The sequence below is a fragment of the Plectropomus leopardus genome, chromosome 20, assembly GCF_008729295.1.
Source record: "Plectropomus leopardus isolate mb chromosome 20, YSFRI_Pleo_2.0, whole genome shotgun sequence".
NCBI lineage: Eukaryota > Metazoa > Chordata > Actinopteri > Perciformes > Serranidae > Plectropomus > Plectropomus leopardus.
Window position 1 is genome coordinate 22740949 of NC_056482.1, and position 22678 is coordinate 22763626.

The 22678-nt window shown below is 38.9% G+C and overlaps 1 protein-coding gene across 4 annotated transcripts in view; it reads right to left on the bottom strand.

Moving 5' to 3' along the window:
- dpysl2b (dihydropyrimidinase like 2b) overlaps nucleotides 1-22678 on the bottom strand; it is a 50494-nt gene that overhangs the window by 16569 nt on the left and 11247 nt on the right. For 3 of the 4 annotated variants that reach the window (XM_042508789.1, XM_042508790.1, XM_042508788.1), the window contains 4 exons: nucleotides 6623-6711; nucleotides 6268-6452; nucleotides 2023-2187; nucleotides 907-968 (listed from right to left, as the gene is read on the bottom strand). In XM_042508789.1, the coding sequence (XP_042364723.1) occupies nucleotides 907-968; nucleotides 2023-2187; nucleotides 6268-6452; nucleotides 6623-6711 (501 nt within the window). Of the gene's footprint in view, nucleotides 1-906; nucleotides 969-2022; nucleotides 2188-6267; nucleotides 6453-6622; nucleotides 6712-20537; nucleotides 20820-22678 lie in introns of those variants that run through there. The other variant, XM_042508791.1, reaches the window with a different exon arrangement.

Sequence of the window (22678 nt, forward strand, 5' to 3'; positions counted from 1 at the left end):
CTCACACTGTAACACTCACCGTAGCAAGAGGGCAAGAGCCAAAATCAAGGCTGTTATATGACTTCTATGATGTTATAATGTCCAGCTTATTGTTGCTCCCGGTCTTTGCCTGCTTTTCAAACTTGCTTTTGCAATAATTGCTGTTGTGGCTGTGCGCTCTCTGACAATGGTAAACAAATTTGATTTATTTGTTTTTGTGGCAAAACCAGCTATTGCTTCTGCAGGAAACAGCAACATCTTGTGCGTATTGTTTGCTGTCACGTTTTATATCTCATGTTACGCATCTAACCATTAGGATGAGTGTAATTTGTAAAGATTTGATTTGGATTCATGTGTAGCAGCAAGTTTCAAGTTAAAGGGCTCAATTAGATTTAGTGTATTAGAAGCTGCCTCACAATAGGGCCAAGATTATGAGTATTATTTTATAGTCTTTGATCCAAACATTGAACAATCCACATCTTTGTACGTGTTTTATACATTTCTATTTGTTATACAATGTATCTCTTTCTTATATTTTATTTTCCATGTACTTACACATGTATATATTGTGTTATATATCATTATATATTGTAAAATAATGCTTGTTCTTTTAAAGTTTGTTCTTTTTATTCATTAATTTAACCTTTATTTTTTGCATTCTTATTTCTATTTTCTGACAATTTCTTATGTCTATATATAATATTAGACAGTGACGTTTCCAAATTTTGCCCCAAAGGAATCAATCAAGTATTCTGAATCTGGATCTGAACGCTAAACTCCCTCCAGGTTTCATTTGACCTTTAATATAGTATTCACCGTCTCTATGAAAAATGTGTTATCAATGCATCCAAAATTTTCTGTTTCTCAGGAATACATGCTATGACAAAGGATAAAGTCACAAAGAGAAGAGAAGAGAAGAAGCCCCACCTGAGCATCAGTAAGCTGGAAAATATCCTTATAAGCCAGATAGACCAGGAAAGAGTTGACGCCTAAAAACACAAGAGGACAGAAAAAATATCCAAAATATCACAGACCACTCTGATTAGGGACATGTGATATAGTCTCTTCAAGTGATCTAATCAAGATATAACGAAAGTCAAAAGAGGACAAACTGCAGAATGAATCCAGATTTTTGCAAGGCTGAGTAAATGATCTCAAAATGTGCTGTACTAAGTTTTAAACCTGCATAAAGCTTCTTAGAGATAAGATCCTAAGCAGGGCAATTATTAACAATAAAGTATAAGGAAAAAAAACAACAGGGAAACAGTAAAACATTCAGTCTTAAATAACAGATTGCCCAATTTCTAACAACAAAATATGCATAATATTTGAGCTCAATGTCTCTTGTTCCTCTTTTAAACGAACTGTGTCGACTCAGGGTTCTTACAGCTTAAGGCAAATTAAATGTAACACTAAAGACTTTTTTAATGCCACTCAGGATGAAATTAAATAACAATTTCACAGTAACCAAAATTGGAAAAAAAACCACATGAACAATGAACCACTATTTCTTACAGATAGTTAAGCGGAATTTTGCCAAAAATGTTTATTTTAACATAAAACATTACATTTTTAGTCTAGTGAAAAAGTTAGATCTGGTCAGAATTGGAAAAATTTGTGAGTTTTGTTACTGATTTTGTGTTTTTCACACTGTATGTGGAATTATTCCACTGCTTTAATACCCACCATAAAGAGTTTGAGAAGATGGATTTGGTAAATTATTACTTTTTTAATTACCAACTATTTTGAAATTGATGAAAAAAGAAATTTTATAAAATCCTGCTTCCCTTGTCTTTGCATTTTTAAGACTTTTAGAAAGTTGATACCAATAAATGCCTTATTTTTAAATTAATGAATTCAATGCCTTTTGAGACGTTTTAAGGATCCATGGGAGCCCTGTGACTGAAAATTAATAAACCTAACTACCAAAGTTGCTTTTAGCGGCTCTACATTTTTTATCTTTTAAAATCAGGAGTCTCTGTAAAACTAAAGACACATATGGATTTGAATAAATGTGACTTTGTGTTTGCAACGTGTTCGTACCGTGATCCTTCACCAGCGCCTCCATCTCCTCCTGGATGCCCTTGTGCCACTCGGTGATGTCGACATGCAGCGAGTAGTCGCAGCAGGACTTGCTGTCGGCCCACTCGCGCCACTGCTCAAAGGCGGACATGAGGCTAACGCCAGGCTCAGGAACCACATGGTCAACTGGAAACACAAACACACGGAAAGTCAAACACATTGAGTGAAACCTGTTTTGATGCTGTTGTACATTATTATGATGATGTGTCTAAAACAAACCGATACAGGCTGTAGTTCACAGCTGGCGGCCAAATATTGTCTCAAATGACCACTTGCTATTGATCTTTGAGGTTTACCAGATACATGACTCCTGTCTTTGTTCGAACCAGAGCCAGAGCTCAAAGAGCAAACCATCATCTGCTCCATCTGCTCATGGTTTCCACCACACAAAGACAAACACTATATGAGCTCAAGATGTTATTTTTGAAGATGTTACTTTTTTAGACAAGTATGAGTGAATATAACGGACCTCATCTGTTGATGTGTGGTCCTTCAGCGCGGTCAGGAAAGAATGTAAAATACTATTTTTATCCATTTCATCTGTCAACAAGTCTTTCAAATAAGTAATTTATTATTTAGACTGTAAAACCTCAAAAAATGGATTAACAGGGCCTTCACAATTTTCCAGAGCCCAAGGTGACATTTTCATGTTGCCTCAGTTAGTAAGACCAAAGATATTTAATTTACCAGCAAATCCTGAAGGTGACAAAATGATCTGTCACTCTCTGCCTTTGATGCTGTGGATCATGACATCCTTTTGAAATGTCTCAAACATGTGGGTTGGTGCTAAGAGTACAGTACTTAAGTGGTTTAGTCATATCGTAGTCATAGGACATTCAACATTTAGTAGTTCAGTTTTTCTTCCCGTCTTCTGCCTCTGTCACCTATGGGGTCCCTCAGGGCTCCATCCTGGGCCTGGTTTTATTCTGCTCCCTTTTGGAAACATTTTTAGAAAGAACAACATCTCTTGCCACTTCTACGCTTATGATTCACAGCTGTAACCCCCACTGAAATCTAGACACTCCCCGTAGCCTCTCGTGAACTGTGTAAAGGGCATTAAAGGTTGGAAAGCAAATAATTTCCTTTAGCAAAACAAATAAACTGAAGAAGTTGTTTTTGGTCACCAAAAATCCAAAAGGCATCTCGCCAGTAAGCAAAAACTCCCCACCCAAACTGTTAAATCACATGCAAAAAAGCTTGATGTTATATTTGATTCTGAGCTCTGTCTTCACAAACAGATCAGGGTTATTTTATTCCTAGCTAAAAACAATTTCCAAACTCAAGGCAATATTCTCCTTTCAACAAACAAAAAAAGTAAATCTCACCTTCACTACAGACTCAACATTCATTAACTCACCCAAAGATGGTCCAAAATAAAGCTGCAAGGATGCTGAGAAATCCTAAAGAGTGTGAGCACAACACAGTACTTGTCTCTCTTCATTGGCTTTTGTTCACTTTCAAATTCAAGGAAAGACCTTGTTGAGTGCTTTCAAGGCTCTTAACAGTAAGTCCCAACACATCACAAATCTTATTCACTAGCACTCAGTCTCCAGATCTTATCAAAAATCTCTATTTTATGTCCCAAGATTACAGCCAGACTCCACGCTAGACGCAAGATTAGCCCCTTCAATCTCTGTTTTTAAATCCAAGCTAAAGACACATTTTTATTCTCTGGCCCTTTTGGCCCATTCATCCGTCAATCTGTTATCATGCCTAAAATCCTTTATATGTACTTTGCTGTTTATTGTTGTTTTCTTTTGGTATGTGTGTATGTGTGTGTTTAAAACTTTATCATGTTCTTTTAAACAGCATTTGGTGTTATCTTTTATTTCATATAGCACTTTGGTCAGCTGATGCAGTGTTTTAAATGTGCTTTAGAAATTACATTTGGTTACCAGTCCTTACCAACTCATGTCTGAGAAGCTGAAACCAGTCAGTGTTTGGCATTATTGTTTGACTTGCACGATAAATCAACCATCAAAGCATTTGATACTTAATTTCCTATCAAGTAACTTATCAATTAATAATTTCGGAGCTAATTCATGTTGTTGTGTCATGTGTTTCTAACTGCCTCAATCCTTGAATCTTTATGTTCAGACTGAGGGCTCACACATATCTAGACTTGACTCAGATCCATTATATTAAAGTCCGGACCACATTGAGCACTGTGTTTAATATTGATTTTTATGTTGAAACTTTAATCTGTGTTTGGAAATCTGATTCAAATACAAATTCTGAACACTCATCTCTGTCTGGCCACTCAAATAACACCTCAAACAGTCTTCGTCACTTTCCATTCTTGGCGAGTCACATCTGTTCATTTCTGGCGTGCTCTCCGCTGACACTCCAGTCACCAGGCTGCCATACATTACATCCCAGTTCCAGACCTGCCTGACCCTGCAGCGGTCAGCGTTTTGTCCGAGGTGACAACAACGCACGAGCTGTCTGGGAGTGTTTGTTCGACTGTGAGGGAGAGGTGAGTTCAGCTGTTGAGTCAGCAGAGGAAGGGCCGGAGCCTCCTTTAATTTTGTTTTCTTTTTATATCACATTACGTTTTTTATTATTACAGTCTTGTGTCTCTTTTATATAACGCAACAATTAAATCAAGCCACTGTTTGGGATGGGAACAGTTATATAAACAACATCTAGTTACACATTTTCTTTTCTTTTTAATCAAATCTATTTAGGTTTCAACCATTTTAAAAGGAGATGTATGTGACATCCAGAGCATATCCGTGATTCAGAGTCTGAGCTGGGATTGCCTAAACACGGGTCTCAACATTGAGGTAGCTGAGCCGGCTGGCAGCAGTTAACAGTGCAAACAGAGCTAACAAAGTAAACAGTGTTAACATGCGTCTGTGGACAGACATTCAATGCAGGTTGGAGTCTGTGGATTTTAATCTACTCTCGCCATGGTGATGATGGGAACACTGCCAATCACATCGGGTGACAAAATATGACATTGTCTGTGGCATAAAAGTCTCCAGGTGCACAAAAGGAAAGAGAAGTGTTAAGCAACTTTTTTTTCTTTCAAATATACGAAAATCTGTCAAGTGACACTTATAAAAAGTGTAAATTGCCCAACTATAAATTAGACTATACACTTCTGCTACTATGCCGCTCCGCCACCGTGAGTCAGCACGGCATTATCAGCCGTAACCGCCATATAAGCACAATGAAGAGTGACAGCATTTGGCTAGCCAGTGAGATACCAACAGAGACTCACATGCACTAACATGCAATCGTGGCCGCATCGTCTACCACAACAAAGAACAGAAAAACTCAGATCAAAACACAAACAGAAGGAGCACAACTTTCTTCTCAGTTACTCCGGTACATCTACACATCGTTGTTTGCTGCTATATTAATGTCTACAGCTCCTTTAAGTAAATAAAGTCATAAATACCTTTATCATTTAACAAGTAATATTCAAAGAGAGAAGAAGAGAAATGAAACTCAAAAATCTGGGAATTTTACCGGCATGAAACTGGATCCAAAATCAATCCGACTATCAGAACCCAGCAAGTGCAGCGTTACATAATACAAAAACATAAATACTGATATAAAATACAAGTAGCAAAATAGGGATATGAAAAGAATACATCACAAACAAGTCAGCAGCTAATAGCACTGAGCTCGTGGATGCTATGTTGTGCACTAAAACTAAAAAGCCTGTCTTTGAAGAATGATTTAGACTTTCAAGATGACCTAACCAAAGTGACTTTGAACCATAAGAGCAGAAGGAAATTAAACAAATTGACTGCACACAGAAAAAAAACAGCCCTAGATTTATATGAAACATTATGCAAATGAAAACCAAACTCACAATATGAAGCCATAAAATACATGAGGAAGAGCATCCATCCTGGGTGTTTAAATAACAATGTCAAGTCTTCAGTATCTATGTGTCCAAAGGGAAATTAACTGACTTTGTGCTTCAGTGTGAACAGCAGTCAGCTCCTCGTGGCTCTGACTCCTCAGAGCAGATGGAAGGTTTAATATTTTGGCTCGGTCATGAACGGGCCTGGACCCCTGCCTGTTCTCATTAGGATATTTTCAATTAAAGTCAATCAGTGAGTGAAGAACCACTGCAGGGGAGGGCGCACTGGAAACACCTCGGTGAGCTTAGATTAACTCGCAGGAAGCACTCAGACAGACACTGATCCACAGGAGTCTTTAGTCAAATCTTTCTACTGGATAACTTACTGATCATGGTGGTGCCTCCAGCCAGTGCGGCCTTGGTGCCCTGGTAGAAATCATCGGCGGACGTCATGCCTCGATCGGGCATCTGGAAACGTGTGTGCACATCGATACCGCCCGGCATCAACATGCGGCCGTGGGCATCAATGGTTTTCACCCCGCCGGGCACAATGAGATTTTCCCCAATTTGTCTGATGAACGGGGAAAAAAAGAGAAAAGGAAAACTAAGAAAAGATCTATAACTAAATAAAAATTACACATTAATAGTTACATTCTTTTTAAGTACTTTGCATGTCTTACAAAATGAAACACAAACTCGGTTTTACTGTCAGCTGCTTGACGAAAAAAACAGTAAACTCACTTGATGACTCCATCCTCCATATAGATGTCAGCACAGAAGGACTGGTCATCGTTCACGATCTTCCCTCCTTTGATCAGGAGACGGTCACTCTGGAAAACAACAGAGATTATTAGCTGCTGCACATTTCCGCCACATTTAAACACATTCGATACTTCACCAGAAAAAGCTCATGTAGTACTGTGGGAACGGGACACTGCAGACCTGTACATGCACAGGCTGCTCTGGGGTTTTACAGGCGCCTATAAAAATACGCTCATGAGGGCGAGTATCCGATTTGGCTCCACGGGATGCTGGATTAAGTGCATTTGATGAAAGACATTTTGGGAAATGTCACATAAAAGGGTGGATTGGCACTCGCAGCACAAAATAAACGCGCCAAACCTGCCGCAGCCTCTGCTTGGCCTTTTTAGGATGCATGCTGATAAGGAACACATGGCCGTGCAATTTCTTTCAACTGATACTGGCTTTCTTCATCTTCACACAAAATGAGACAACACACACACACACACACACACACACACACACACACACACACACACACACAGAAAGAGAAAACCATAAACACACTGCACACACTCTTAGAAACAATCAAATGCAAAGATGGAGACAGGCGGTGATACAGAGAACAGAGCTGTGATGTTTGGATCAGCACCAGGTTGCTGTGTGAATGTTTAAATAATGACACTGTTTATGATGTGAGGAGAGGGGGTTAAATCAAAAGGAATTGATGATAAAGACGATGCAGCGAGAGAAGATGGAGAAAAGGAAAAGCGAAGAAAGGAGATAAATAAAACCCCGGGGATGGATCTGAGAAGTCTGGCAATCTGAGTTTTTGTATGTTACTAAGTGACATTGACTAAGTTTACCACTGCATTGTGTTAAAGGAATACTTCACCCCCAAAATGACCATCTGTGTATCAATTACTCACCCTGTGTTATGGTGAATTCTTATATAAACATTTTTCTTGCATGCCTCCAGTGAGCGAAGAATCCAAAAATGGAGAAAATTGAATTGAAGTCATAGGGGTCCATGTTTAATAACAGCAAAACTATATCAAAACTATATCAAAACCTCTGTATAATCAAGCTCATTTATTCAGTCCTATGTTCAGTGCTTCCCAAACAGAAAGCACTTTTGGACAGGGAACTCAATGAAAAGTGAATCTTATAGATTCTCTCTTCAAAACCAGACTTCAGTGACAAAAACAGTCATTTTAACTTGCTGAACACAGGAGCTGCTGATCTACTGCTGCCTCAATCAGACAGTTTGTGTGTGACATTGTGTGATTTTGATGCTTTAAAGCTTTATTTCTGATAACACAAAAACACGAACAATCAAGGCAATGGTAGAGCAGCAGCTCCTGCATTCAGCAAAGTAAAATTACTGTATTTGTTCATGAAGTCTGGCTTTGAAGAGAGCGTAGATTTAACTCCATCAAACAGGTCTGATTGATTGGCAAGTCTCGAACACACAACTGGATATTGTACTGCAGGGTTGTGTTAAGAGTCTGTAAACAGATGTTTTGATAGAGTTTTGCTGTTGTTAAATGTGGACACCTTTTACTTCATTTCATCAAGATTTTTTTTACAGTTTGTGGATTCTTCTTTCAGCGGTGGCATGCAGGAAAAGCAATGTTTTCTTCACAAATTTGTTTTCTTCACAATTTCAACATAATGCGGGGTGAGTAACTAATATACAAATAGTCATTCGCTGGATGATGTATTCCTTTATGTAAGAAATAAATGAAATGGTAATCAACAGAAACCCCTTTTCTCCATGCAACAATGATGGTTCAGTTAAAACAAAGTGAATGAATGATTTTTTTTATTCATCTGAGGTTTTTGGGGGGTTTTTTTGTGGTGTAAATTTAATATATTTTTATAGTTGTTGTCTCTGATATTCTGTCTGACTTTGAAAGCAGTTGTAAGCAGTATCTTTGAGTGATCTGTCTTAAAAATAAGTCTTAAGTGTTTGGAGAAAATGGTCACAAAAGTGTTTATTGGCTAGTAGTCGTGGCAGTTCTTCAGTACTTAAAAATGTACATTTGCACTGTTATGCATATTATATTAAATAAATTAATGTGCTAATGAAATAAAAATCAACAAAAAACAAACTTGTAGCTCTCTTGTTCGGAGAGGTTTCGCAGCAACAACAGAAACTGTCCATCACTGCTCCTCTTTCTTAATCCAGCTCTGCTTGAACAACAAAATGAGGGGTAAACTATTCACTGTCGCAACAATAAAGACCAGAGCCCGCCTCCAGACACACCCCTCCAGCCTCCTCATGTGGTCGAGCTGTCACAGGGACAGACATGAGGGAACCAATCAGAGTACAGACTGTGTAATCAATCATCCATGCCTGCTGCTGTGCCACTTGTCTCCGCGCAGGAGAGGAGGGGGAGGGGGGGGGGGGGGGGGGTCTCCACCTCCACCCTGAGCCCCCTATCCCTCCCTCAGGCCACCCCGTTCGCTTGGGTCCTCTGTCCAAAAAGGGAGTGGCAGCTCTGGTCACAAGGACTCCAGCGTCCCCGGCTAACAAAGGCCGCTCTGTTTGAGGCGCTCGCTGCAGCCCGGCCAGCAGCTCTGGCCCCAAACACAACTGCTCCCAGCAAGAGCCCCGCCCTGCATCTGAACCAGCACACATACAGCTGACCACTGCACAACTTCTTCAAATAATACATGTTGTTTTAATTCTTTCAAGACTCCTGGTAATACTCAGCCACAGGAATAAAATTAATCTTTGCATGCACAACCAGGAGCAGGTGGAATTTGTTTTTGGTGCATGATGCAAACTTCATAAGCTGTGAAGCAACCAGGCCCATACGACATATAAAACCTGACATTATTTTTATCTGTTTAAGGTGAATTCTTTTAATCTTTGTGGTTGGTCTTAACTATTTAGATAGTCAATCCCCTATCAAGCACAGCCTTTCTGGTTTAAGCTTCCAAAATGTGAGGATTTGTTGCTTTTCTGTTTCATATTACTGTACACTGAATATGAGTTCTGCACTGTTGATTCAGTTAAAAGAAGGATTGGAAGATGTCACATTGGGCTCCAGGAAGTTGTCATTTTTGAATATTTTCTGATGTTTTATAGAGCAGATGGTTAGTCAGAAAAACAACAGATTCCTTAATTTTTTAAAAAAAGTTGCAAATGTACTCCACTAATTTGACATTAGCTGCAGTTACATTTCTTAAATCTGATAGATAAATGATCATGATTAGAAATTCCCATTAAACTGTTCACATGGATAATAAACAAAGTGATTCAGTAAGATTTTCACGCCCCAAAGCTTTTAATCGGAATATAACTTTCTGACTTGTGCAGAGGTCTAATCCGTAGGGAATATAACATTAAAAAAAGTTTTTTTCCCCAACTTTATACAAAAAATGAAATTCATTTAATACATAAAGTACAGAAGGAGCTGAAGTGGTACTGCCAGTTTATACAGTTTAGTAGCAAGTAAGTGTAACCAGTGTTATTCTGCAGAACCAAACTACAGACATACGCTAAACACCTCCCATTGTAGAAGTTACAGTTTACCAATATTCTGTAAACATCTCATATGCAGGCAAACCTGTAGCAAAGGATGACTGTAATGACCGCCAAATTTGAATCCTTGGATGGTGAAGAAATGGCTCGCCTTTCTCTGTCTCACTCTGCGTCTGATTGGCTTACCCTGATATTCTTATCCTAACCAATCCCACTCCTCTTACCTAAACCGAACTAATCCAACCAACAAAGGCAACAAGAACAAGCCACTCATTAGGAGAGTAGAGTGAGTCATTCCTTCGCTATCCTAGGATTGGCAAGTTTGCGTCATTGCAGCCTTTAGCAACAACAACGCTGCATAAAGCTGCTGTTACATAATGAAAGCCATAAGAACGTAGCAGTAACAGAGCGCTAAATATTTTTTGAATTTATGAACGATTTTCTGTCAAAATCAGCAGAAGGAAGCTTGTAGAAACAGCAGTTGCGGCATATTGTGTGTGGCAAGCTACGTCACCAAATGTTACCCCCACGTGCAGCAAACATGCACAGAAAGAATATTTTTATTCCAACCAGAAAGAAACGATCAGATTTTACTCTTGAACAGATTATCAAAGGTGTCCTCCATCCCTCTCAACACGATTGAAAATTCGGACCGAATATGGCCAGTCTCCTCTGATTCAGATGGTTCTGATTCAGTTCTGTCTGGTCTATCATTCTGATTATGAGTGGATTATTAGGGTCCATGTAAACGCTCCTACTATCCGACTCATAATGGATGCAGCAGAACCAGAGAGATCTTCTTTTTTATTTTGAACATCTTTTCTCCTCCTTTAAAACCATGATGCAATTTGACGGCCAACAGTTTAATCGGTCAAAAACATCACTCGAGGTAATTTATCAGACTGCGCCCAAAAGGCTTTAAACAACTTCATACTCCCCATGAACTGTAAACAGACTTTGATGTGAAAAATTGGAGCACTTCCTCTTTGAACCTATGAAGCCTTGAATTCGGGCTTCATCATTGAAATACAGCAGAAATGTAAAGGTCATATTCATCCAAAGCTCCTGAAATCTGCTTTTGAAACAAAAAAAATAACTTGAAATATATCATAGCAAGTTTAGTTAGTTAGTTAGTTTAGGCTTCAAAATGTTAAATGTTTTGCAATTTATTTTAAAAAAGAAAGTGTTTTTTTAAAATATAAAACAGCTGCAGAACTATCTGAGTGAAGGGCTGCAAAAAAGTGCATCTTATCTAATGTCTTTTGTTCTCACAGCTGTACAGTAACCAGACAATGGCATGCATGTGTCATACAGTCATATCCTCCATTTTTTGACTTATTATGCTGGCAGCTGCACACAAGCTTTTCAACAGGGGGAGGAAGACTCACAAACACTCACAGCACACACACACACTTGAGGACTTCAGCTGACTGCAGCAGGTCTGGAAAATGCTACGCAGTTGTCATCTGAAAGGTGTGGCGACGCTCTGACAGCGCTGATGGAACTAATGCAAATAGATCATGTGGTAATCTTCGATCTATGCGCAGCACACTGCTCTGGTGGAGCGGCTGGCCTCGCTCCAGCCCAACAACTGCTTTGAAATATGCCGTTACATCATGTGCCTCATCATGACTGTCATTATCACATTACTCACTGGAGTTCGCCCAGAGACTTGGGGTTGTTGAGTCGACACTCGCAGAACCAAAACTGCTCGAGCCAGCACTGAGAAGTAAAATGATCTCTTCAGAAACAATTAATCGTTTTTGGGTTGCTCAGTGTGGGAGAGGAAGATGGTTTGGAAACTACAAAGGTGTCTTAAAGGGTTCAGTTTTTAGCTTCAGCTGCAGAATGCTAAAAAAGACGGGAAATTAGCCGAACAATTACTCGCCCTGAATCCAGACTGTATAATCCTCTGATTGTTTTGGAGCTCACGGGGGTTGGAGAGTGTGTCTGATTGTACTGGCTCGGAGCCAAACTTGACAGTGACCTTTCCTTCATGGGAACCTCTCACAAACAGGATGTGGACGGAGCTCAATGGGCTCACTGTCAGTGAACTGCTGTGTTTTCATTCCACACTACAATACGTAACCCCGCTAATGTAAATGTCATACAAGCAAGACGAAATGTAGCATCTGAGCATAAACTCTGTTTTCAAGCCCCCATGTCGACCTCATCACCTCGAAATTCCTCAAATAAAACATCCTGTTTCTTATAAAACTGGGGCATGCCCCTCCCTGAGGGGGCAGAGGCTTTGCAGGGGATGGCTTGCATGACCACGAGGGAAAATGTGGAGAGGAAATGAAACTGAATTAATTTGATTCATGTAAACAATAATCAAGGGTCCTCTCGTGCTAGCAAAGAGCAATATCCAGGTTAGCATGATTTCTTTAGCCAGAAAAGTGACACGTAAGGTACAAACAGATGGCTAAGGTTGACAAAAAAAAGTCTCTCACTTCAAAACAGCAATAACACAAGCTCAGGACAAACTCACAGTAAACTGTCCGGAAAGGCTTATCAACAACCCTGAAACTCCATTTCCCAGAATCCCCTTCTCTCAACTCTCAACTCTGCTTCTTAAAGGAGCAGCAGTCTCTGGTGAATGTCTCTATAACATCTCCTTACTGCGGGTCACCACTCTACTGTCATTTTATCTATTTGTTTACTTATTCATTTTATCTTTCTATTTATTGGTTTTATTCTGCCTCTGGTGTTGCATAACTTATGGTAGCGTTTTCTCAGCTACTTGTAATGTAGAGTCCTATTTTTAAGTTCTTTACTTAATCACAAAGTCTTTTTTTATTCATGTGTGTGTCTGCCTGTTACTTATTATTGTACTGCAGAGCTATTTAGTTGTCAAGCAAATAAAGATCTGACTAACTTTAATGTACTTGAAGTGTGCACTGTGCAGCTGTATTATCAATGAAAATGGAGGCATCAGATTGGGAATCAGTATCGGCAGCTAATCAATACTAAAGCAACATTACGCAACTTTTCATTTATTGTTGAGTCCCATTCCCAGTTCATCAAAAACCAACGTGTTTGGATGGGCGGACTGAAGCACCAATCCAAAGCGGTATTTAATGACTTGGAAACAACACTAAACAATTGACAATAAGTTGCATAATGGTGCTTTTAAATGACTCAAATCAGGCTCAGGAGCAAAAAGAAAAAAAAAACCTGATTGAGACTTCCCTTCTCTCTTTGGCATTGTTTTATTGAAATGGTAAATGCACCACTTTCTTCTCAAGGTAGTTATTAGTTGTCTATGTCTGCTGTTTGGTCCTCTGCAGCAGATTAATCAAAGCTCTTTGTGTGAGAGAGCGCTGAGATTCATCTTAAACACAGATGCTAAATCTCTCTGTAGAGCTGGTGATTCAGGTGAAAATTCTCAGTATAAAAAGTGGATTATAGCAGTTATAAACCCAATGCCAAAGGCTGCAGAGTAAAAGATAAACAGACTGATCATGGACTCTGGAAATATTGATTGTTTCTCTCTTACTGCATGTCAGATCAATCAGTTGTATCATATGACTCCTGTGAGCTACCATTACTGAATGCATGTTTTGTACAAACAAAGCCACACAGGTGAAAACTAAAAACGCGCAACAGAGGGAAAAAGTTCCATGAAATCAGGACAAAATCCATTTGGGTGCTATGAAATCGTCTGCCAGTGTCAGACGTAACCCGGCAACATCGTGTGTTGTTGTCCAAATGGAAAATATCCTGGGAACATTTGTGGAGTCAGGTGGAGAACTCTGCCAGGTCAGACATTCAGCGCTATGATTTATGTGTGTGTTCTGGATTATTAAAAAACCAGCCTGATGCAAAATTCGTTTTTCAGACAACTGCTGTAACAACACATGTTCACTAGTATTCATTCTTTTTTAAAATTTGAAAAAAAAACCTTGCTTTTTCAAAATAACCAGCCAAAAGGGAATTAGACTGGATAAACGTGTAACTCAACGCCTTGGTTTGCAAAATATGTCATAAACTGGGAATGAAAGTTGATCTGACAGTGATGTGTGTGTTTTTAAGAAATATTGTGAGAGTGTGACCGATGTTTGAGGGTTCATATCAGCAAAGAAATCTATAGCTAGAAGCTCAAGAGGATGACGATATGACTTTCATTTGAATCTGATAAATAAAATAAAAAAATCACTTAAAATCCCCTTCGAGTGTGAACTATACTTAATAACATTTTCTTTGACTGTAACATTTTCCTTTCACCTCTGTCTTTTTACCTATTAAAGCTCACCTAAATCCTCTTTTTGACTGAAAAAGTCACTTAAATTGACATTTGGACTATGAACAAACACACTATGCAATAGCGGTGACCTCCATGCCCAATTTCACCTCCTCGGACAAAGGAAGGAGAAATTACTGTGGATCGACCAACTCACAGAGCAGGCTATACAGGTGCTGGTCCCTAAAACATTTCTTAAATTAAAAAAAAAAACCTTAAAAAGTTTCCTTCAATTCTCTCATTATCCTGAAAAATCCCCTTCAAATGAAGAGCTCACCCTGAAATATAAAATACATATCTATCTTCTTACCTGTAGTGATATTTATTCTCTATATTTGCGAAATATGGCTTTTTTGAATCCCCTAAAATGCCACCTCATGCTAGCTACAAACCTTTTTGTTTTTTAATTGGCATGTTTCCATTAGGCATATCTTATATTCTCAATTTAAATTTGCACAATTTAAGGGTTAATAGCACCACAGGTAAAAGGAAACATATGGATTTTTAATTTGGGGTTGAAAAGTCCCTTTCAAAGCTCTCTTCAACTTAAATTCTCTCCTTCACCATTAAAAATCCACTCATTGACCTCTTTCCGCAGTTCATTGAGGATATCACGCAGCTGGAGGCAACACGATCCTGTTTCAGATCAACAATATTCTCCTTTGTTCAGGTTCTGATTAATAAAAAAAGTTCACTTTCTGTACACACGCAGACACACTCCCAGGTTGCGTATTCTCTCTGACTTTTGGCTTTATGAATGGGGGAATTCAGGATCAGATTGAGCGTGAAAGCAAGGTTCAGCCAGTGGGTGGGTGATTTGGAGAGCAGCGGCGTGCGTTGTGTGAGCACACAGAGCCCCCGGCTGCTGTGCACTGTGAGATAACAGCGTGAACAGACTGAGGCGACCTGAAGGAAAACTATACACACACGCTGTTCTGCCACCGGGGACAACTACTGTACTACAGGTATACTAACAGACTGCCGAATGATCTCTCATCCGCTGAGGATTGTAGTCACAGAGACTCTAATCCAGGACAGTCTTATTATAGCCTCCGTCTATTTTTACCTTCCTTGAACATGGACATTAAAGCTGCATTTACTTTGCTGAGACATCGGCTTTGTTTTTTACTTTTCTTTTATTTATTTATATCCTTCTCTTTGCTGCAAAGCAAGCCAATACACACTGCTCTTCCATTAATCATTTAGCTTATTTATCAAGAAAAAGTGCCAAACATTCTCTGGCTCATGCTTCACATATGTCAAGATGTACAGTTTTTTTCTGTTTATTATCATTTGAGGCTGCATATTCTTCTTATTTATTAATATTAATAATACATTTAACTATTTTTTACATATGTTGATCATTTATAAGGTATTGAGTAGTTTAGCCTTTAAAATTCCAAAAATATGTGAAAAATACCCATCACAAGTTTCCAGAGTCCAATGCACCATCTCCAGATCAGTTGTTAGACCAACTAAACTGTCTAAAATCTAAATATATTCAATTTACAGTGATGCAAAACCCAGAAAAATAGCAGACCTAATAACATTATCCTGGCTTAAATAGCTCATGATCAAGGTTGTTGAACTGAAATCTGGAAACTGAATATCTAAAACTGAATATCAGACAAAACAAGTGATTTAAGATATCACCATGGACAGTAATTTTATCAGCGTAAAACACATTTAATTCAAAGCCAACAAAAACGAATTAAAACTCACAAAAACTGTCCTAGATTGTCTTTCCGCTGTTTCAACAATCTCCAACTCTGGTTTAGTTGAAATAAACCCAGACAGAAAATATGTCGCTTCAATTACTGTTAATTTAAAAAGAGAGGTGGATTTGCCTGTGGCAATTTTGGAGCTGTTTCTGATTTAACCAAAGAATTTTACACTTTAACCGGTCTATATTTGTAGGGATCCTTTTACTGATGTTGTCAGACATTGGGAATAACAATCTGAGCCTGTAAGAGGCAAAAACAAACACTTTATAAAGTGACGGGGCACAAAGGCCCCGTTCTCGCTCAATACTGGACCAATTTCAGACATTATTATCCACTTAAACACAAAAAGCATGGGGAAATAGGTTGAAAAATACCTAAGCTGGCATTTTTTGTTGACCGTGGTGAATTTCCATTATTGGCATAATTGCGATCATCATCTCCAGCAGCACCCACAGAGACTGATGGAGAAGCACAATAAAAGGGACTCTGTAAAAACAGGCTGCATTTACACCAACATCATAAAATGCAAAAGATCTTGATCAAGCACTGACAGCTTTTACATTAAACAATATGATGCTGTTCCAAATAGTTGAAAAGCTTGGCTAATTAACACTGTTTGTTTTTCACAAAAAAAAAAAAAAGATGTGTGTCAAATCTGTAATGCATAGAAATAGTTGTTTCTGTAAAAACGTGATTTCAGCGTGTTTTGGAGCCATTGTCAGACTTTTGAGCTTATTTTGATGATTATCAGGATATTATCGAGAATCACAGTTATTTTGGCGATGATAATCGTGACATGAAATTATAATAAAATCATTTGTTTATTTGTTGACATGCACCTTTTAACTCACTCTGGTTTATGCATCTGAGATTTGGAGAACAGGCGTGAGTCACATAAGCTCTGCACCCAGGTGGTGAACTTGTTGAGGTTCATTCATATTTGATGAGTTCTGCCTTAAGTACGTCCCTGCCTGTGCAGCTGACCCGGCCGACTCCATCTGTCCACAACAAACCAGTTAGATCTGCTGTTATACGGACACCACCCCTAATGGGCGGAGATGGAGGGATGAAACGCTCAGATTCAGCATTATGATCTAAACTCATAATTTAATTAGTTATGCAGAACAACATGAAACACACAGAGTTCCTTTGTCAATGCTGCAGACTTATGTAGTTCTGATTAAATTAAACCTCATTCATTTCCTCTCAAGCATCTGTTTGGATTAATAAGCTCATCCACTCTTCACACGGACGCCCAGCGGTTGCAGAAGCACTTCCGGCCCAGAACCATATGGAGAAAATAAATCCACAAAGTCACTGAGAGAGCAGCTATCTCATGCAACAGAGTTTTTTAATTCTCAAGAAAAAAACATTTAAAATCTGTCCTTGACTGACTTTTTCTTTCATGCACTGTTTAAGAATAGGCAGTGGATCCTCTCAGGTCTGACTTAATCACTGTTGGACTACAACCCCTGCTAATCCTCTGATCTCTCCACCAACTGGCTGCTGCGCCTCGAGCACTCTCCAGAGAGTCGAGGGGGAAGTGATTCACCTGTGAGGTTGCCTGTTTTCACCAAGGACACCATGATATCAACGCAGGCCAAAATATGTTTTGAATTATTCTAAGTCATGATATCATAATCACATTTTAGCATTCTTTGTCTCGATAAACAATAAAAACAAACAAAATATACAAATAAATTCAAGCTTAAATTCAACTAAAGGTGAGAATTTTCTCTTGATTAGTTTTCTGCATTTCCAATATGTCATATTTTTTGTATTTTTCATTAGTTTAGACGAATGTCAGTTTGGTTTAACAGCTCTTCTTATAGTTGTTTGCATAGCAGGGATGCAGCTATTTCAAAGTGGCATCTTCAGATTGCACAACTAAAATTACAAAACCCACAAATATTCAACTTTTAATCACGTCAAAAAGAGAAGCAGCAAGTCCTTGCATTTATAAAGTGGAAAACAGCGTTTAATGCATTGCTCCCACTGGACCAACAAACATGCAACACCTTTTATATAACGTTAGTGTGTTCTTTTCTTTTATATTCACCTCCTGGCAGCAAACTCGACATGCCAATCAAACTTTTTGACATGCAAGACTGCAGAAAACATTGCTGTGACTCAGCAGATGTGCACATCAGCTCCTCTGCAAGTCTCTGCAGCCGACAGTTACCCACAACAACCCTCTCTCTCTCTCTCTCTGTTTCCACAGAGACGCTGACATGTATCTTTGAAGAATAGTGATTCCATTTAAGGACGTCTGAATGAATATGAACCTGGAGTCAAAGTCTGATCTGAGATGAGTTGTTGGTCACTTTGACTGCCCTGTCTTACACCATGTTCAGCCAGGGCTCCTGAGCACAGGGGCCTAAAAGGCCCCACGTGCTCTCTAGCAGCCACCGCCCCACATACATCATGTTATCACTCTGATTATTATAGTGAATAGATTTGATTTTTTACAGCAGGATTTGTAACTGAACTGACTGAAATATTAACATCAGTTACTTAACACAGATCATAGCAGGGACACTCAAGCTGCTTTGTTCAGGAGCCACTTTTCAAAATGACAGGAGACCAGGGGCCACTTAATAAACAAATATTAATAATATTTTTTTATGCAATATATTAAATTAAATGCCTGTTTTTAACCTGTCAGTATTTGCTGTCCTCACTCATACTTGCCAAGATGCTAGGATCTGAGGACATCGGGGGCTTAGCCTGTACCTCTGTTGTGGGATTTGAAGGATCCTCCCCTGACTCTTAAAAAAAATGAAAAAAAAAAAAAATCTCTTTTTCAAACGAACTCTCCAATTACACCCCGAAGCTATGGAACACACTACCTAAAAAGAAAGCTAAAAATGTATCTGTTCACTCTAGCATTTAACAGGCTTTGATTTTGACTTGTAAAGGCATTTATGGCTACAGCATCTGAGTGCAAGACAAATTTCCCTGTGGGGACAATAAAGTACATCTTATCATATTGTATTTCCTAATATGGGCCTGAAACTCTTTCTTTTTACACTTCACACTGCTGCAATTAGTTTAAAATGTTGTATCTTACTTGATTTAATTATTTATGGTTTTATGGCTAAACAATACAATGCTAATATTAAGCTGTGATTCCCTCTGCATACTCTGTTTTAATTACATATATTTTGTTTTTAAACTGTATTTCAATGTCCTTTTAAACTTAACTGCCTTGTTGGCCTGTTTTATGTCTATTATATCTATTGTCATGTGAAGCACTCAGTTCATATTATGACCTTAAGCTGCATTTCTTGTATAAAAGTACTGAAAGTTGAAAAAGAAAAATCCCAATGGGTTGAATTAGTGTCAATTAGAAGCTGGTCAGCAGTGGTCCAAATTCGGCACACGGGACATACATTTAGTCAGTGCTATATAGATTTGGGCCCATTTGAGTACTTCAACCCCTTAGTCTGTCCCTTGTAGGGCTGTTTGATAATGAGAAGTAATACATCTGTCTATCTGCACAAAGCATTGGCCCATGTTTGTATCAAGAGCCCAAAATAAGACACACAGCTCCCTCCAAATGTCTTTTTGTTCTGCATCTTCTGAGCCATCTTTGACTATTTAACCCAATTACTTCACTTCAGCATGCAAAGACGGTGACCTCCTTCCTGATCAGCTCTGCCTGCATGCATCTTCCCTTCATCACACCACTGAGAGAGAAACATGGAAGGAAATAGGACCCACCGTCCCCTCCCTTCCCCTGTCTCCCCTCCCTTCCCCTCCCTATTCTCTACTTTCCATTGAACCAGCACCACCATCCCTGCAGCTCCGCTATGAATTCAGGGAAATAATCTGCCCAACACCATTAACGTGCCCTTGAATGCTTCTGCAAATCTAAAAATAAAATTCAAAGGACAGTTTTAGTAATATGAAAGCAGAGCTTGGGAATAATTCAGCCGGGTAGTAAGCGGATGCAGGGAAGCATTTGTCCCAACCAGTTGGTGTGCAGTGATACCACCGGCGACCAGACACACCGTGTAACAAAGAGCACCGGCGTGAAATCTCAACTGTCATGCAAACCATGCACAAAGACTGCAAGACTGGAGTGAGAGTCTGCAGCAGCAATAAAAACTCTCAGGGGTCGGTTTTATTGGAAAGGAGCACTTGTCGCAAAGATGCTGCAAAAAAAAAAAGACATTTACAACCTCTGTGGCCACATTGATTTATCGATCCTAACGTGCAATCTGTGTCTGTGAAGCTGATTTTCACAATAAAACCAAAATGCATCTGCTAAATGCATTCAAAGAAAGCACTCGTATCCTTCAGATTTGAGTTGTGGAGGGGCGCAGCGGTCCAGGCACCACGCCGCCCCGGTGACGTCCTGCACCCGCAGGCCCACGCGACCACACACCGGACACCCAGCTGCGTATTCTCTCATCTACTTTAACTTTTTTTGAAAGACATCTCAGCACTCACTGTGATGCGGGGGATGTTCTTCTTGCCCTGATAGCCAGACATCTTCACCGGTTGGTTCGTCTCGCGCTGCGCCAATCAATACGACGGGATGTGCGGGTTGCTCGCGGGATCGACACGAGGATGGCGGAGAAGAAGAAGCTCGCAGCTGATCCTCCCGGAGGCCACAAATGTTAAAAACCAAAACTAACTCTCAACTCGCGTCCTGGCAGCCTCCCCGGTCTCCGCCGATGCAGCAAACCTCTCCTTCCCAGACGGAGTCAGACAAGAGGGAGGAGGGGAGGAGGAGGTGGGAGGGACCGCCTGCCCGAGAGCCTCTTCCCATAAAAGAACCCCACGGAGCATGCGCAGAGCCTCGCCCTGCTCCATTGACAGGAAAAAGCCACTAATGCCATCAATTGCTCTCCTCGGATTAGTGAGGAGAGTGCACCAAGTGAACAAGTGGAGAAACACCCAGCAGCCATCTTAACTCGACTTGTGCTGTCATCAAAATCTAAAGTTTATTAGGATAAATTAAATCTCATCTGATCATTTCACCTGTTTCTTGCTTCCAAAAACTTAATGTCAGCTGTTTTCTTGAATCACTATTTATTGGTGATTCAGAGAGTTCCAAGATAGTTTTAAAATGGGACCAAAGACAGTAAGTTAAACTTGTTAGGGTCAGAGAAAACTGCATAGGAGGCGAAGAAAACTTTGATTTTTATATAATATTGAGTAAAAGTAACTTGCACTGATGGAAATTATTCTCCATACACTGCAGAAGCCTGAGAAGAAACCTATGAGTCTTCTGAGTTGAATATGAGGCTGTTTACCCCAATTACTCTTGTTTAAGTAAAAATCAGACTGAAAAAAAGTTTACTTCATAATAAATTTGGGATCCACTGTAATATCTGCACATCATCAGCCGATATAGGCTTTAAAATTAAATATCTGAATCAGCAAACACGCTGATTTCTGCCAATATCACAAACTGATTTTTTTTATTGACAAAATGAACATGTACAAAACATTTTCATTTTGTCATGTTCATAATATAGTTTTTTGTTTGTTTTTTTCCCTAAGGGGTCAATTTATCTTTGCCTAAATATGCTGGATTTATGTTAACTTGTATTATACAGACATATTTTCATTTCTGAAAACAAAATTACAAAACAATAATTTGACCAAGACAGTAGGGCCTACATTGTGTTTTGTATTTAGTTATTCTACAACTGTCTCCATCATTTAAAAAAAAAACAAAAATGTTGAGGATGGCTAAACTTAACTTCTGCTGTCTAAAACAAGGCAAACAATTGTCTGATGTTATTTTTTTAAAGTTACATAACATAGTTAGAGGTGGAATTTGGCATAACAAGCATTAATCATGTTAAAATCTATTCTGTTATATTGTGCTGAAGTTCACAGAATGATTTTTTATCTGACAAAACTACTACATTTGAATGCCATAATAATCTGAGTTACTCTAATTGCTAATCTCTAATTAAGGATCTACTTTTAAAAATGTTGCACTAGTGTTCTTGAGGTGAAATAATTATTAGCTCAAGTTCAAACTTTGGTGCTTTGCAGTCTGTCAGAGGTGGAAGAAGATATCAGACATCATTTTACATCAGTTAAATAAAAAAACACTGAAGTGTGGAAATACTTTGCTTCAAGTAAAATTGAAGCATTCAATATTTTATTCGAGTACAGAATTATTAGCAAATTACACTTAAAGTACTGAAAGTAAATGTACTCATAATGCAGACTAACCTATTTCAGAAAATGTTTATCATTTAATTAGGTTATTATTACTGACGCATCAATGAGTAATGGTGGGGCTACTTTCAATTACTTAATATACTTTAGGCATCTTGTGAATTACGGGGAACAATAGTCTTATTTCACAATATTTGGAAGTAAATATTTCCCTCTGAAATATAGCAAAGAAAAAAGTATTTTTATAGGAAAATACTCAAGTAAATCACTATTGTACTTAAGTACTTGAGTAAATGTACTCAGTTACTTTCCACCACTGCAGTCTGCAAACCTGATGATCAGGCATGATTGTAAGATATAAGCCAGCTTTTAAACATCCCACAGTTTAATTTGATCTCCCTTATTAGCAATTAATGTCAAATGTATATTCTTTTATAAGAGTAGAGTAT